The sequence below is a fragment of the Sceloporus occidentalis genome, unplaced genomic scaffold (assembly GCF_023333645.1).
Source record: "Sceloporus occidentalis isolate IW3139 unplaced genomic scaffold, rSceOcc1.0.p SCAF_16, whole genome shotgun sequence".
NCBI classification, from domain to species: Eukaryota; Metazoa; Chordata; class Lepidosauria; order Squamata; family Phrynosomatidae; genus Sceloporus; species Sceloporus occidentalis.
In genome coordinates, this window is record NW_028316996.1 from 1,574,557 (window position 1) to 1,592,254 (window position 17,698).

At 39.1% G+C, this 17,698-nt stretch overlaps 1 protein-coding gene across 1 annotated transcript in view; it reads right to left on the bottom strand.

Moving 5' to 3' along the window:
• Positions 1-16,956, bottom strand: part of LOC149302930 (chondroitin sulfate synthase 3-like) — a 163,530-nt gene extending 146,574 nt beyond the window's left edge. The window contains exons 1-2 of the mRNA XM_089481709.1: positions 16,293-16,956; positions 5,142-5,425 (exon numbers count right to left, since the gene is read on the bottom strand). Of these exons, the coding sequence (XP_089337835.1) occupies positions 5,142-5,425; positions 16,293-16,956 (948 nt within the window). The remainder of the gene's footprint in view (positions 1-5,141; positions 5,426-16,292) is intronic.
• Positions 16,957-17,698: the final 742 nt, after the last annotated feature.

Consider the following 17,698-nt stretch of genomic DNA (forward strand, 5'->3'; position numbering starts at 1 on the left):
TTCTGCAGCACTGTACAACTGTACATCATGTTTAAAATTGGACTTACAGAAACAAAATGTTAGTAGGTCCCGACTCAAATGGGCTTATTGTCTCAAAGGATTGTTCCTAGTGTGACATAGTCGTTAATGGGTTAACCTGAGACGGAGAGATGAGACTGTGAAGGAGAAGACAATCCAAGGAGGTTCTGAAGTATTGAATATGCGATAAGAGTGTACAGAATTATTACATTTTCACATACAGTCATGTATAAAACTAATAAAGTCCTTCAAGCAATTAGCAAATTGGATTTTCTGTCACATGCACAACATAGAGGTTTGCCGTGTAAAGGCTGTGTAATAAGCAATAGGTAGGAAAAATCAGTAAAAGCTGTACTAAGCTTATAAAAAATCATTATATTTCCATCATGTATAAACAGGGATCACCTTCTTATAGTTAGCAGCTTTATTTTTTTTTCTATTAGTGCTTAGATGTCTACTTTTCAGTACGGAGAAAAGAAGTAAAGAGAAGGGTTAGGTGTGATTCCAGGGCATTCGCTGTCTTCTTTATGTAGCTTATAACTATTATTTTAATTTCTATTGTCCAATCTGCCAGTTGCGTGCGGGGCTAACGCTTTTGTTTCCAGCAGTGAACTTAATGGGCAACACATGCTATGGTCTATTAGGTAACCTTTAAACTGAGTATTATAATGATTGAGACACCATGCTACCTCTTTTTTAATGCATAATGAGTAATATGTTCACAGTAAGGACACAATACATTAGCTAATCTGCAGATGTGTTTTAGTGTTCAGCACAAGAAAAGCAACATGATGCCAAAATCTAATTCAAGAAAACTGAAGAAAATGGACTAAAACTCAAAAGGAGAGATGCATAAACAGGTTCTAAAAATCACCTCATGAAACCAATCTACATTTTTATTGTTTTTAATGACATGGTCTAACTTTAAAACATCAAAAAAAGACTGGAAGGCAATACCTTTGGAATTAAAAATATTAACGGTACAACCTCTGGAAAATAAACACAACATCCCAAAACGTACAGGTTTCTAAAACAACCGAGTCAGTGTACTTGGTGCCCCAATGAAACCAGTATGTCCCCAATCCCCATACACCCGTAAGGACAGACCTGGGCAAAGCACGGCCCGCGGGCCACATCCGGCCCGCTGAATAGCTCGGACCGGCCCGCAAAGAGTGTCCTGGTGACTCACCAATGAGTCCGGTGTCCCCCCCCCGCCCCGGTCACTTACCTTAAACTCCTGTGTTGGAAGCGTTTGTCTCGGGTGCCGGCGCTTTACGCTGGGCGCCGGCATATGACGTCAGACGCCGGCGATCAGCAGTGAAGCGCCGGCACCCGAGACAAACGCCTCACGCTTCCAACACAGGAGTTTAAGGTAAGTGACCGGGGCGGGGGGGGAGATCCTGAGAAGGGGGGGTTAGGGAGTTAGAGGGGAGATACTGAGAAGGGGGGGTTAGGGAGTTAGAGGGGAGATACTGAGAAGGGGGGTTAGGGAGGGAGGTCTTACTGTGTGTGTGTGTCTTACTGTGTTTGTGTGTGTGTGTCTTACTGTGTGTGTGTGTATCTTACTGTGTCTGTGTGTGTCTCACTGTGTCTGTGTGTCTCACTGTGTCTGTGTGTGTCTTACTGTGTCTGTGTGTGTCTTACTGTGTCTGTGTGTGTCTTACTGTGTCTGTGTGTGTCTCACTGTGTCTGTGTGTGTCTTACTGTGTCTGTGTGTGTCTTACTGTGTCTGTGTGTGTCTTACTGCGTGTGTCTTACTGTGTTCATAGCTTATTCAGTTATTGTAATAAATATTTTAGCCCATTTTTTAGCTCAAAATATTTTTTCCTTTTTTTTCTCCTCTAAAATCTAGGTGCGTCTTATCAGCAGGTGCGTCTTATAGAGCGAAAAATACGGTATGCACTCCGAAGCCTTGTTCATTTTGTTCACTTCTGTGCTGTGCTAATAGTTATTCAGGCCTTACTTATTCAAGCACCTCTACCAATGACGTAGGCTTGAATAACGTTATTAAACAGCACATAAGTTAACAAAATGGACAAGGCTTCGGAGTTTGTAGTTTGTAGAGGTCTCGCCCTCTAAAACCATTCCAATTTCTCATGTGGCCCCATGGGAAAATTAATTGCCCACCCCTGCGTAAGGAGATAGTATAGGCAACAAGCAGGGTTTTAAATTAATAGTGTGAGAAATATGCTTTTTTATTTCTAGTGTTACAATGTAAAACTGTTTTTGCAAGCCGGCCAGATGTTTGTGTATGATCATATACATATTTTGCAGAAAAACACAGGAAGTCTGTTTTATAGCCTAGAAACGGGGGCTCTTTAGCGATCTGGGCTTATCTAGACAGCATTGTCAGAAGTAAAGGCACACTTCAAATTCTGAAATATGATGCTTGATAAGGAGTACTAATATAGAAATGACGTACTCTATGTTTTTGTTGTTTTTAATGTAAACTTTGTTGTGTTGCTATTTAATACAAAAAACAGGCAAGATGTCTTTACATTTAGTGTCTATGGAGTGTACCATACCATACATCCGTATCAGGGAAGAAGGCCTGAACTTTGACCACATATAGGACTCCTGTAAAACAGTTTGCCTACAAAACATCATATGGGCTGTAATACGAGGGTCTTTTAATTCTTCTTAGTTGGAATTACCCATAAATCAAGCTATAAATCAAGGCTTGGCGACTTTGTTATAGAGTAAGCTCTTGGAAACAGGGCTTTCAACAGAGCTTTCAACTTACTAACATTTATCTCAATGTAAGATGAGCCCTTTTTAATGCAATCTATGAGTTTTACATGAATTAAGAAAAATGAAAAGACCCATTCAGCCACCCTGTGGGAAAAATAAACAGTTAATAATTCAATATGGCTGGATTCTTTAAGAGAACCTCAGAGGACAGTAGGGGCAGGGCCGGCCCTACAATGGAGCCGACTGGGGCAATTGCCCCAGGCGGCACTTCAGAAGGGGCGGCACTTTGCCGCCCCAAGCGTTTTTTTTTTTGTTTTTTTTGAAGCGGAGGAGAGAGGGGCACCGAGTGGTTTTCGCTTACCCGCTCGGCGCCCCTCTCTCTCTCCTCTGCGGCGAGTTTCCCTGTTCGGTCTCTGTGCCGGCTTGTAATGCAGAGCGCCGGAAGTGACGTGAATTTCCGGCGCTCAGCATTACAAGCCGGCACCGTGGCAGCACAGGGAGACTCGCCGTAGGACTGTTTAAGGGTAAGTACCGGTGGGGGGGGGGTAGATAATGCCGCCCCCCCTCGGCGGGGGGCGGCATTTTAAACTTCGCCCCAGGCGGCGTTAAGTCTTCGGCCGGCCCTGAGTAGGGGGACAGTAAGGATATAGGTGATGATGCTCTAAGAAGAAGGCAATGCAGGTAGAATGGTGAAGGTCTCAATATAAAACAACCTAAAACAATGAGTACAAGATAGCTTCTTACATTTTTTCCAAATACAATCTAGCTTTATATAAGAACATATAATGTATTAAGTATGCATCATCCCACTTGTAAAATGTAGAATATGCCTGTACTTTACAACTATTCCTATACTGTATATATATATATATATATATATATATATATATATATATATATATATATATATATATATATATATACACATATATATATTTGTGCCATACACTACTAGTAAAATATTTGACAAGCAGAAATAAAATTATGTAGAAGTAAGCAAAAACTGTGGAGCATAACTTTAGCTTTGACATAAATCAGCAGATAATTAGGCAGATAAAGAAGTTATGATATGCAGGCTGCGTTTCAGTAGCTGCTGACAAATAATCAGTGTCATAGCTGTTGTAGAGTCTCCCATAAAATATTTGTTTTCTTTGTTTTAACATTTAAACACTGAGATGATATCACCTGTAACCTGTCCAATGTAACATGCGGTTATTTGTAATGTTTTCCTGAAACTTTAGTCCCTAGCCATAGCAGGTATATTATGCATATTTTAGAACCAAGGTAGCTTCTGCATTGTAAAGTATATAATACTGTTTTCAAGTAATCTTACTGATCTATGCATTTTGCCGAGACAGCTCAATCTTTCTTGCAGGAAAAGAACTCTTTATAATGTAAAGTGAAAATGAATAAATGTTTCAATTCACCTGTGAACGCATGCTTTAAAAATTAAACGGGCTTGACATCATTGATCAAAATCATCCACAGGACTAATACTGACACAACAAAGAAACAATGTTCTTTTCTAGGACAGGTTTTACCTTTAAATTTTTACCCCATGGACCTGCTCAGCCTAATGAAATATGGTTAAACAGATATAGCACATAAGAGAAAATGAGGTGCTTTGCTACAAATACCCACCATTGTCAGATGGTTACTGATATATGAGATTGCAAAAGTCTTATTTAAATTAGTATCATGTTTTAAATGGCATCCTTAAATGGTCTGCATTCAACATGTGAAAAAATTTTAAAACACAACTTTTACTACAAAAACAACATTTTCCCCCAAAATGATAAAAGTGGTATGGGAGGGCAGTGTAGCACTAGCTATAATCTCACTGTATGTGACATGAAATGATACCTATTGATAAGCAATAAGACTATGTTATTATAGCAATGACTTCACATGGGTTGCTAGCTGAAACCATTGAGTACATTTTACAAAACTTGTGCATGATTGTTTGGGAGAACGCAATACATATATTCTAGGGGACTGATGAGAATAGAATAGACAGACTAACACATGCAGATACAGTAGATATAGAGGGCCCTGCTTACAAGTCTACAATCTGGATATTGCTTGTTATTATTTTACACTAAAAATTTTATTACATTAAGAAGATATATTAAAAAAGTTAACTTTTGTTTGCAAATATTTAAATAACCTTTTGTTACCAGCTACTCCTCTAGGTCAAGGGTGTAGAAACACCTGCTTGATGGAGGAGTACATTGTATTTCTAAGAGTGCATTAAACAAAACAATGGCCATTTGATCTAGGATGATACCAGAGCAGTACTTGCAAACAAATAAATAGTGCAAAGGATGCATGAATACAAACTTTAGGTATATAAAAAATTGAAACTTTGCTTGATAATGGTACTTGTTTAATTCCCCAAAAAATAAAATGAACTCCAATATAAGAGGACTTACCTCATAGGACCATACACACTGGGTTCCACCAAATCGCCGGACACATCGACCCACTTCGACATCCTCATGTGTCGTATACATCTCACGAAGGCATTCGCCAAAGTGTGGTACCATTCTTTTTAACACTTCTCGGCTAAAGATCATTCCTGGTCCTCCCATGCAGAAGTTCTCTCCTGGTGCAAGTCCCAATTTCCCAAGTTCCTCAATGTTCCCAAGGCCAGTTTGTCCCAAGTAAAGGGGTTTGCTGCTGTTCAATGATCTCAAAAAGGCCTCAAGTTTTTCACCTGTTGATGACAACATACAACGTGATTACTATATACACAGACACTTGCCATTATTAGAAGTTATAAAATATATCTTTACATAATTATAAAAGTGCTAACATTAAAATGACATGCGCAGCTTTCTTTCCCTACCACCACACACAACATGATCCAACCACAGCCACAGCGCACACAACACTATCTGGCAACCCCAATCTGCCACAACATTATCCAGGAAACCTCCCTCGCTTCTCACTGTATGCAAAACTAAGTCATATTAGCTGAGGCATACAACAAAGGTCCAAACATAATAAACTTTGCCCTAAGCCCTGTCCAGCTTCTCAGTCTAGTCCATTTCTGTATAAGTATATGTTTATCTTGCATAGCAAATATTTATTGGTGCATCCATGCTTTCTGTAACCATAAAGATAAAAGTTTGGGGACCATAGAAAAAGGAACATAGCAACATTTGTAATATTATGTCTAATGTTCTAATGCATATTTCTCTTTCAATTATATGTCTCCTGAAGCAATATGAAGCCTGAAGCAAGCTCACACTTTGATTGGTATGTATTTATTTCAGTTATCTCCTATGATAAAAAAAAACAAAACAATATTTCTAGTTGATTACTAGAAAAGTATTAGCTTCCAGTGGCAGTTGCCAAATCTGTTGATCTGCAAATTTATTGTTAATCAAATCACAAATGTTAAATTTTAAAGAGAAATAAAATTGCCTTTATATATTTAATTCATAACAATGTTTTCCTCTTGTCATATTTATAAGTTCTTATCTATTAGGAGAACACAAGGGGATTTTGGTTACCTACCAACCATTTTTTTAACTTATACTTGCTGTCACTGATTAAACATAAGTTTACTTTGAAATAAGAAATCTTGATAAAAAGCAAAAGTTGGATTCTTTCCATAAGAAAAGAAGGTTCCAAGTACTTGCATGTTAGTAAACCAAAAGACATATCTGTACTTTAACCTCTTTATAGTGCAATGTTATACAGACAGAAAACAATTGAGGATTTTTGGATAGGCAGGCGAGTTGCGCTTTCAACTCACTGTGGAAGACTAATTTTGGCAAGTGTCAGGATTTGGCCCCAGCCCTGCAAACTGCCAGGTTTTTGTTTATTTGTTATGTACCTTTGCCCTCTTTCCCTCATACATCTGAGGATCTCGTTTTCTCCATCCATGCTGGCTTTTCCAAGAGGTTAGAGGTCTGCAGGATCCGGTCTGGGATTCCTACGGGGCCTGCATCCGGCACAGGTGCTGAGCATTAAAACCCCCTGGAGCCTGATAATCAGAGAGACTGTTGGGGGGAAGAGGAAGTTTCCCTGTGCTTCCAGGGCAAGGAGAGGCCCTGAAGACGACCATCCCTGAGCCAAGTGAGGCAATACCTGCCTGGACCTTTGTGTGCTGTCTGGGGGAGGTTTTCCAGAGCCTGGCTTAGCTGGGTCTGACTGGGAGGTCAAGTTAGTGGGTGATTAGGCTGGCCAGTCTCGACCAGCATAGCTCAGTTAGAGAGGGCTCCAATTGGGAGCTAGGTTATTTCTTTTTATGATTTTGTTTTGGGGTGTTTTGTTAAACAGTTAAAATAAAGCACTGTTTTTCTACGAGCTGGTGTTTCTGACTCTAATTGCCTTAGCGAACTGTGACATTTTATGGTGCTCGTGCTACAGGGTGTGTGTGTGTTCAGAATTTAACAGAGAAGTTGTGGGAAACAGTCACAACGAATCACAAGAGTATTGTGGCCAAAATGAATCTCTGCATAAACAGTATAAGCAGTGCAAAATGCAGGTTAAGATTTACATACCACAAAAATAACATACACTATTTCTTTGTACTCCACATGAATACAAGAACTAATCTATAGTTTAATTATTTATCAAACATGCATCTAAAGGAAGCTGTAAGAAACGAGGGATCTCTAGGTTTTAAACAAATGAATGAAATTATTAATTATCATAGTGTATACTTTGCAACGCATGTATTTTTAGGTAGACGCCTTTACAATTAGTAGGTGATTATCTCTGCAAAGGAAAGAGTGCAATGTTACAAATGTCCTCTTGACTTTTTAATTTATGAAAAGACTTTTGTAAAAGCATATGTAAATCTATTTTATGCTGTAAAAAGACAAAGGAAGACAAAGGAAAATAGATTTCTTTGTGTGCAATGACCTGGCAAATGGAAAATAGGTTCCATTATCAGAACACAGTTGTCTTTAAATATTGTCTTGCAAACAAGACATTTCATTTAGAATTTTCACAAAATTCACATTCTTAGCTCTGTAATTGGATGCATAAAAGTTGATTTATAGTAATATTAAATTATTGTTCAATCTTTTCTAAAATACTCTGCTCTCATGGATATCAAACAATTGCACTCACAACACAGGTTTATCCTAAAAAAACAAAAGCTATGTGTGGCACAATTCTTGGCACCCTTTTAGTCAATACTTTGTGCTTCCTCCCTTTGCCAATATAAAGTTCAATGTTGATGTTGGTGGACTCTTCTTTAGTTCAACCCACACGTTTTCTATGGGGTTCAAGGGAGGGGACAGGGATGGCCATGGTAGGCCCTTGATTTTATGGTCAGTAAACCATTTTTGTGTTTATTTTGATGTATATTTTGGACCATTGTCCTGCTGGAAGATCCAATCACGGCCCATTTTAAGCGTTCTGGCAGAGGCAGTCAAGGGTTCATTTAATATCTGTTGATATTAGATGGAGAGTCCATGATGGAATGTATCCTAACAAAATGTCCAGGTCCTAGTGCAGAAAGACAACCCCAAAACATTAAAGAACCACCACCATTGTGTTGGGTAAATTTCTGGAAGTAAAAGGTAATGTACAATCACAGTATGACTTCAATTTAAAGCAAACTGTTGTTTGACCGTCTAGTATGATTACACCCCTGGAGTGCTGGTCCTATGCACAGAACAATATAGACATATTTATGTCTTTAATGCGTTTTCTTTGTTAAATCAAAACGAAATCTGCTTACTTATATATACACACTACATGGACAAAAATATTGGAACAACTGACCATTACACCATTACACTTTTATGACTTTTATTGCATTCTAAAAACATAGATATACAAATCTAGTTGGCTATAAAAGCTTCCATTCCTTTGGGAGGGCTTTCCACAAGATTTTGGAGCGTGGAACAAGTGTTTATGCTCATTGATCCAGTAGAGCATTAGTAAGGTCAGGGACTGATGTTGGACGAGAAGTAATACATTTGTATTACCAAGCTAAACAATATCCATTAATAATATGTATAGGATAAATCAAGTTATAGTTAATAAACAAAAGTCATGTTTTAGGCCATAAAAGAATTATGATAATTTCTTCAGTTTTAGTTCACACTTCCTTTGCTCAGCTGTAGCTGATGATACATATCATAGACATCTAGTAATCTAGCCAAGTGCTCTTAATTCAGACAACAAAATATTAATGCGTTAAAAAGCACAAAAGTAATTATGTGTTTTTTATTGTTTGAATTTATAGGCTATGGTCTGATGCTTCAGCACTTAGACCCCACTGTTCAGCTGATAATTTGAGATTCCATGAGGTTTAGTATGTTTTCTGTATATTTAAAATATTCAGCAGTTATACCCTGCATGGTTTATAGGTTTAAATCTTCATATTAAAATGTTTTGTGCTGTGTTACGAGTTTCTTAAATTTAAAAATTCTTAAAGGCCATCAGATAGAAATAACCGCTTTTGTGGTTTGTATTGTAAATGAAAATGTAAGGTAGCATGAGTCGTATAACAGTTCTGGGCTATAGAAGTAAGTGTCAGGTTTATTACTTCTAAAACGTTTTACTGATCCCAGCATGTAGCAACAATTTGTCTCTATAAGGACACTGCTCAGTGCAGTCTATGGGCCATTTCCTGACTGCTAATATATATAAAATAAGACAACGTCAGCACTAGTACCAAGCGTGGTGAAACTATTGAAGATCAGTGTTTTCTAACCTCTATGTTACAATAGTCCGTGTATCCAAGTAATCCACTGGCATTGCAGACCTTTGCAGTTACACTACCTATCAGACTGAGGGCATCACTGTTTTTGATTTATTTATCAGTTACGTTATTTGTTTTTGCTTTTTTTAAGCAGAAGACATTTTGTTTCCTCCCATTCTCACTTTGATCTTAGTGTGTACTGATCACACAATGATCATGATCGTGAACAGGGCCCTACTGCCCTTATTTGCTGATCACAGAATCAGTGATGCCACCAGGGAAAACCAGCAATATCTGCCATTACATTAGCTCCACAGAACCACTCAGCACCCATAGAGTAGGTCCGGCTCAGCACACTGACTGCGCCCCAGCTCCCAGATCTCATCCTCTCTTTATCTCAACTCTCCTTCTCTCTATGTCATCAATGCCTCCACTTTCTCTTTATCTCTTCTCCACCTTCTTTTTATCTTCCCTTTTCCCTATCTCTCACCTTTCACTTTATCTCTCCTCTTTGTCTTTATCTCTGCTGATCATTATCTTTATGTCTCCTTCTCTTTCTCTCTTTTCTCCATACCTCCTCCCTTTCTTTTATCCCATGTTTCTCATTAGCTCTCCTCTTTTTCTTTATCTCATCTCTCCCATTTCTCTTTATCTTTCCTCCCCCCTCTTTCTCTCCCTTTTTTCTCATTAACCCCTTCTCCGAATCTCTCATTATCGCATATGTCCTTAATCTCTGTATCTCTCCTTCCTCTCCTCTACATCCTTTCACTTTATTGCTCCCCTATGTCCACATCTCTCCTCCTCATTTCCCACCCTTCTCTCCCTCCTTTCTTTCTCACTACTCTTTTCTCCCCATCACTTATTTTGCTGAGGTTTTGTGGTGGAGTGCGAGGCCTCTATCTCACTGCCCTGTCACAGTCTGTGTGGCTTCTCCAGGGGGCGAATCCAGAACCTGACCTCCGAAGGGGCACTCACACTAACACACAACCAGACACACACACATCCAGACACTCGCACTAACGCAGGCACAGAGACACTCACACTACACACATAAACACTTGACACCAACACTCACACACACTAACATACAGAACCAGAAAGTAACACAACCAGACATGCACAGTAACATACCAAAACAAAGACACACACATGCATACCCAGGCCGACGCTAACATGTAGACACACACAAAGTACCCAGGCAGAGATGCACAAGTATAATGCTTATAGAAAGCATAAACTTAGTTGGTAGTAAATTGTCAAAATATATCCCTTATTTATAACAATATATATACCTACAGCACAAAATGTTAAAACCTTTAAGATTCTGTACCAATTCTCTTTCTTTAAATAATCCTTAATTCAACTTATTGCACATTTAATACTTTCTCTGCTGCTTGTACAAAACTAGTCATTGCTTCCAACTACACAGAGTGATCAATTTCACTAAAAAAACTATTACTAACTATCAGTAAAGCTGGATAACAAGGAAACAATTTGTTTACTGCCTTTTTTAATAAAACTTTTTAAAATGATGACTGAGAAAGCACTGAGCCTGCACCAGCTATCATGTGCCCATGTGTCACTGCGTGGAAGAATTGTATCTATAAATTAATATTTCAGAATCTTGCATATTATAGGACAATTGTGTCAGCTCATTAGAACTATCCAAGGAAGTATTTCCAGTTTCTGTCACCAATAAGATGATTGATATACACTTATTAAATGTATACAGTACATACTGAATGTTGCAGTACAAAACATTGACTAATTCAACCTGGTAAGACAAGAGATAAGTCTGCTGATGGAGGGTAAGATCGCCTCCATCTGCTGGACCTAAAATAAACTTCTGTAGCAACTATCTTACAACAGCCTTGATAGATCTGTGTAGATTTGTAGATGGCCAGAGCCATCAAGAAATAGTATGACATGAAACCAGGAGCATCTGTAGACTTCTTTACTTATCAACCATCAAATTACATCAGTGGTAACCTTGTTAGGAGCAAAAACTCCATAGCCAGTTGGGCTAGTGTGATGCACTCTACACAATTAGCATCTAAAATAATTTATTTGTACTGGTATAACAGATCTGATGATCACTTCCTTGGGATTTATTCACTAAAGGAGGAGTTGAATGCAGGGCCAGTCTTGGCAAATATCTCTGCAAAAAGTATGAGTTGGACCTGCACAATTCATAGTTCAATCAGTGGAGTGACTATTGTCAAAGTGACTTTGGTTTAAGCATACTTTATACATAGCCAACAAAGGTATTTTTGTAGCAGAGGCTCACTGGCACTGGGTCTTCATAATGTATAGTGAACTGAGAATTCATTCCAATCTTTTTCTATTACTATTTAAAAAAAAAAAAAAAGTTTTAAAATTGCCAGTGTAGTTTTTTTTGAGTCATAAAATAGCAATATGATGTATTTGTTGTGGCAGTTCCCTTTCTGTTCATTTATTTAGCATCATGTTTCAGAACTCGTAACATGACAGGGTGAGAACTTTTAAATTACTACGTATTGTGAGCTACTAGAATATGACGACCGATTCTGTTCATTTATCACAGTGCCAGGATTAAAAATGTCAATCGGCAATTGTACTGTATAGTTTATCAATACGTATGTTTAGTAAGTATGTTGTACATATTGGTAAATAATAAATTATCTCTAACTATTACTGCAATTTCTCATGTATTTCGGGTGGTAATGCTTCAGCCCTCAAGCTGCTTCTGAAACTAAATTTATTTCATCATGCAAGTACCTAGCCAAGGATGATGGGTATTGGAATGAATTACTACTGTGGCTTAAGAATACAGCTGCCCACAGCAAGTATAAGTATATTATTTAAGTTACATTAAATAGTCATAATGTTTAAAAAATTGCAATTACCTGCATCAAAATTGGGGGTTTGAGAAAATATCCTAGAATTAAGATGGAAAGGTAAACGCAGCAATTTAAAAGGACAGTACCTGGCAGGAAGACCCACATTTTTGTATCACTGGTCTTTCATTTAATAAAACAAGCATTATATTTATTTTTCAGTATTTTTTTGTGTTAAAATCATCCTAAAAGTGCTTTTATAATTATTTTCAATGTGTACTTTGAGAAAACATACCATCTCAGAACCAATAACTTAACCTTTTAAAATATTGTTTCACTATAAAAAAAAGCATCCGTGAGTATTCTTATTTTAATTCAGTTAAACACGCTCTACTGGTTTCCCTAATAAAACCTTATTTAAGCAAACTAACTACACTTATTGCCCTCAGTGTTTGGCACTATTTCACCAGTAGGATATATATCAAAACAAACTCAGTTTGTATCTACAATGCCTTCCTTCTCTCTAAACCCCATGTGTAATACTACTCTGTTCCCCAGAACCACCCGACCCTTACAGCCTCTCTGCTGCTAACCCCCACAACCACAAATAGATAGGAACATAGAATTTGACGGTAGGTATGAAATAATTGAATACCAGCTACATATTCCATGGTGCTTTTTTGGGCACACTGTACACGTTGGGCTGTGGCCCCAAATATGTGAAAACACATAATTTCTAATATCACTGTGACCCATGACCATACCTGGGAACTTCCTGACTTCTGCTACCCCAAGCCCCCTTGCGGGATGCGGGTAGGAGGTCCAGCTAATGTTGGTGGGTGGTCTCTCGCTGAGATACTCCATTGATGGAGGGGACGCACACCATTGTTGGAAGGGAAGATGGAGGGAGTGGAGCTCTCTGTGTGTGGGTTAAACACAGAGGATTCCCAAGTATGCCCATAACATCATGTAATGGGACCAACTGAGAGAGCGCCAGTATGGCTTGCATAATGTGCAAAAAACATCTTAAGTATAATATTAATGGTTTTCTTATTTCATTAAATTACTGAAAACACAGTTTTTTAAAACTACATAAAGTAGTGTAATAGTAGGTGAAAAACAGTGCAAATAAACTTGTAAGCGTGAGGTAGATATTGTGAACTACATGGATTATCATAGAGAGGGAATGTGTGTATGTCCATATGTGTAAGTGTATATAAGTGCGTGTGTGTGTGTATGTAAGTATATGTTTTAAATTATGTGTGCATGTATGTTTAAGTGTATGGTATTAAACAAGCAAACAGCTTGCTAGTGCCGTTTTTAAAACCAAACAGCCTGCCTGTGCCATTTTTGCTAAACAGCTGGTCAGTCCCCAAAAAAGCATGCCATAGACATGGACTTAAACACTTACACATCCATGCTCACTCACACACACACAAAGTTTAGAGTTGCTCTCCCTGCACGCCATGAGCCAGCAGCTTACATCTGGGGGGTCACATCTACCAGTCAGTGTTGACTGGCATATGTGCAGTTGGTGTTATTATATGTTTTATTATATGTGTTATTATATTATATTTTGCTCCTGCAGCCCTGCTGCAACCCCAAGCTTTGCCAGCGGCTACTCTCAACTGTTTCAGTCCTGGCACCCATAACAAGGTTACTGATGTCTCTCTTGTCCACTTCACCCCATTTCCTACTTTCTCTTTTCAGCCTCTTTAAACCTAAACTAACCCTGCTATGCATCTTATCTTCAGGTCACTTATTTTTCCACTTGACTTCACCAAAGTCAAATCACAAACACCAAAGTAGTCACTTAACTTCTATCTTTTACCACTCAACCTCCTTATAAATGGTAAGATTGCAGGACCAAGGCATCCATTTCCCTCTTTTCCAGTATGTCTTTCATGTGTTCATATAATTGTTCAAATTGAGTATATTTTGCAAAATGTGCTAGCCTATTACAATAGTGGGGCAGTGAAAATTATAAACAATAACATAACAATGTATACTTTACAGAATGACTAATACTAATACATATTACGACACACTGGTACTGATGGATAAGAAGGCCCTGATGACAAAACATGTGTTCCAATATATAGAATATATGTACCATACCATATGCCCTTATGAGACTGTATATCTCCTGTTAATAGAGTACGCAATGGAACAGTACTGAATAATGATGTTTATGGAAGCATTCTCTGATACATTCGTAAGTGTAGATTAAAAAACATCATTGCAGATCCTTTTAACCTTGTTCATGTTGTGAAAAATTACACTACCTACACAGTGATTTAGCTGTAACCTTATTTCTTGGCTGTACTTAAGTCATTGGTATGCTCTATATTAGCTCAATAAATCCAGTCGAAGCAGATTTCTAAGACAGTTACTCTTAAACAAACAGAACCATTCTTCAGATCTCTTATCTGTCTGGTACGATTGGGCACTTTTATTCACACTGAGCATTAACCTTGTGACAAACAGTAGACAATCCATATACGCGTCTTTTTTTTTTCTTATAATGTATATGTCTTAAAATGCGCATTCTAACATTTTATTACGCGATTTCAATGCCAGGTTTATTGACGGCAGACATATATACTGCAAAAAATAGGGTTCGCACAGTGTTTAAAATGAAAATTAGAAAATGAAAAAAAGGTTGTAGTCCGTCATCCTACTGCATCCTATGATAAAACATGCCTAGCATGGATATGATATCGAAGTGTTGTGTTATACTATGCACATGGCATAGTGATTGCTTCAAAGAAAAGAATATGCCTTCCTTATACCTTCCTTTATAGAACAGCTCCCACCCATGCATAATAAAGTGTGTTAAAAAGCCTAAGAATGTGCTTTAGCAGAAAGACTGTCTTTCTATTTGTATTGTCAATTGCCTGCTAATGAGGTTCAATGACATGTCACCAGGTATGGCAGTTAATAGGTATTTGCTAACGTAATACTAATAATAGCATCAAATTGTAATATAAGGAATGCCTGGGTTTCCATGGGCAAATAAAGTATTTGACAAACAGGTAAATGATATAAGCCATGTGCAAGTAATTACTAAATACTTAAAGAAAATTAAAGTACAAGGGGAAGTTTATTTGAAAGGGGGGTTGCGTGTTAGAATCAGGGGTCATAATCTGAATGTAGAGGGTGAGAGTTTTTGATGCACCGTAAGGAAGTTTTACTTTACTGAGAGGGAGATAGATAACAGGAACGGTCACCCATCAGAAGTGGTAGCAGCTAATACAGTGAGGGAATTAAAACATGAATGGGATAGACATAAAACTATCCTGAACACAAGACCAAGGACTGATTGAGATCTGAGGCTTCAAAACAGGAAAAACTGGCAGACTAGATGGGCCAAATGGTTCTTATCTGCTGTAAAATTCTACACGTCTTCTATGTTCATATTAACCTTTCAAAAGTCAAATCGCAAGCGAGTGACCTAAGAAAATATATTACATTAGATCCTCATTCAATGGATGGATTTAAAGTATAACAGTACTTTCAGTGTACTGTAGAACTATGATCACACTGCTTCAGTATGTGTTACAGACAAATCCTTGTGCAAGGGCTTCTTAGTTTAGTAACACTTTGTACAATTTACATTTCAATAATGATATAAGGTAAAAATTTGATATAAGATACATACATTTTTACCACTAAATGGAGGAAATGACTTAGTTGGCACAAAGCAATTCTTACAAAATTCTGTTAAATTTAAAATACTGAAAGAATTCCAGTCTCCAGTGTTTGCTCAGCAGTCTTGTAATGATGCTTCTTAGCTAGTCAGCAAAGGGTTAAGATGCAGCTATTTTCATAAATTATATATACATGTTAACACAAGGATGCAGCCTAACCTTCCGATCATCACACATGGGACTAACTACAATCACTAAATGTGAATAGTCTGCAGAGGACCACATTTGAGAAAACCTCAACTTCTTCATTGGGTTGAGTTTGATTGAGTCTATATTTGTCAACACATAACAAATGTTATTATACTTGCAAAGACATTTCCCAATATCACGTAGGAAGGGTTGATGGTTTGAACTGGTTGGCTCGCAGTGTAGCCTTGTACTTGCCTTTGATGTACACATCGTCGTCAGCTCTCATGAACCACTCGTACTTGTCCAGGTATTTGTCGTGCATGTGCTTGATCATCATGAAAGATTTCTTCTGAGGAGGGTAAGTGTCATCCACGCCGGGCAGAGAGATTACTGGCATTGGTTCTGGTAGCAGCACCTCTTCAGAACCTTCGCTGGAGAAGAATTCCACTTTGCCAGGGATGTTAGGAGCCCAGGTTCGAAAGGCAACCACAGCTCGGGTATCTAGGTATTTCTTGGCTGTCATCACCCCAACATAGAGAAAATTTCTTTGGGAGTCTTCTGGGGGATCCCAGTCCCCACTGCCATTGTGATTGCTCCTGTGCCTGTTTGTGTTGTTCTTGCTGTCCTTAATCTCCTTTTTCTTGACCTCATCGTCGTCATCCTCAAACACAGTAGCTGGGCTGCTGTTCGGCACCATGCCCTTCCCATGCCAAGGGTCGCTCCTCTCTGGTGCCCTCATGCCTCCAGGATGCCCCTGGGCTCTCTCTCCTCCCCGGCTGTAATAAGAGCATACACTGGACCTTCTTTTCTTGTCGCTCATCTCTGCTACTTTAGGGGCGATCAGCCAAGAAGCCGCTGTAAATCCTAGGATTAAGCCCACCACCACACTCATCCACGGTCTCCTGGACCTCACAGCCATCCTTCTACTTCTCAACAGTACTACACTGATGCTTTGTTCAGTAATTTCACAGGAACATGTAAGACGCTCCACTCCAGCAGGAGCAATTCCAGAACTGGAGAAGAACCCAACGAGAGAGGGTGCTTTTGCCCCAAGCTGCCCCTCAAGCGGAGTGTTCTTGAAGCTGAGGACACCGGTGTCTCCTGCTTTGTTAGGAGGAGTAAAAGTTGCCGGGGTGAGAGATCCTGAAGGAGCCCGTTCAGCAGCAGCGGCAGCGTCTGGGTTGCCAGCTTGTCACTGCTAGCACCTCCTCCAAGCCCTGTGCAAGGAGCTGCGGCTGCTTATCCTCCTCCTCCTGCTCCACCTTCTCCCTCTGCTCCCATCAACCCAGCCAGAAGCTCTCCCACACCCCAAAGTGTCCATGCCACCAACACCCTGACAGAGACTTAGCTGCCCGTTTTCAGATACTCTCCCATAGAGGAGATATATATAGTCCATATGGGCTCTGGGAAAGTGGACAGTCCAGGATCTGCTCCCTCCTACCTTTTCTCAGCACTCTAACTCTTCCTGCAGTGAGGCCCTTTGTCGTCACGCCCCCCCAAGAAGCTTCAGCGTTTGTATTTCCATAGGAACTGTGGGGAGGGGGACTGGCTTTAAACCCTACCAGCCTTTACAGGGAGCCTTTTCCTGGCTGTCAGCAGTGTCTGTGTGACAGTCTAAGGGCTGGGAGGGGGAGCGGTCCATGTGCTTACAGTAGGTCCCC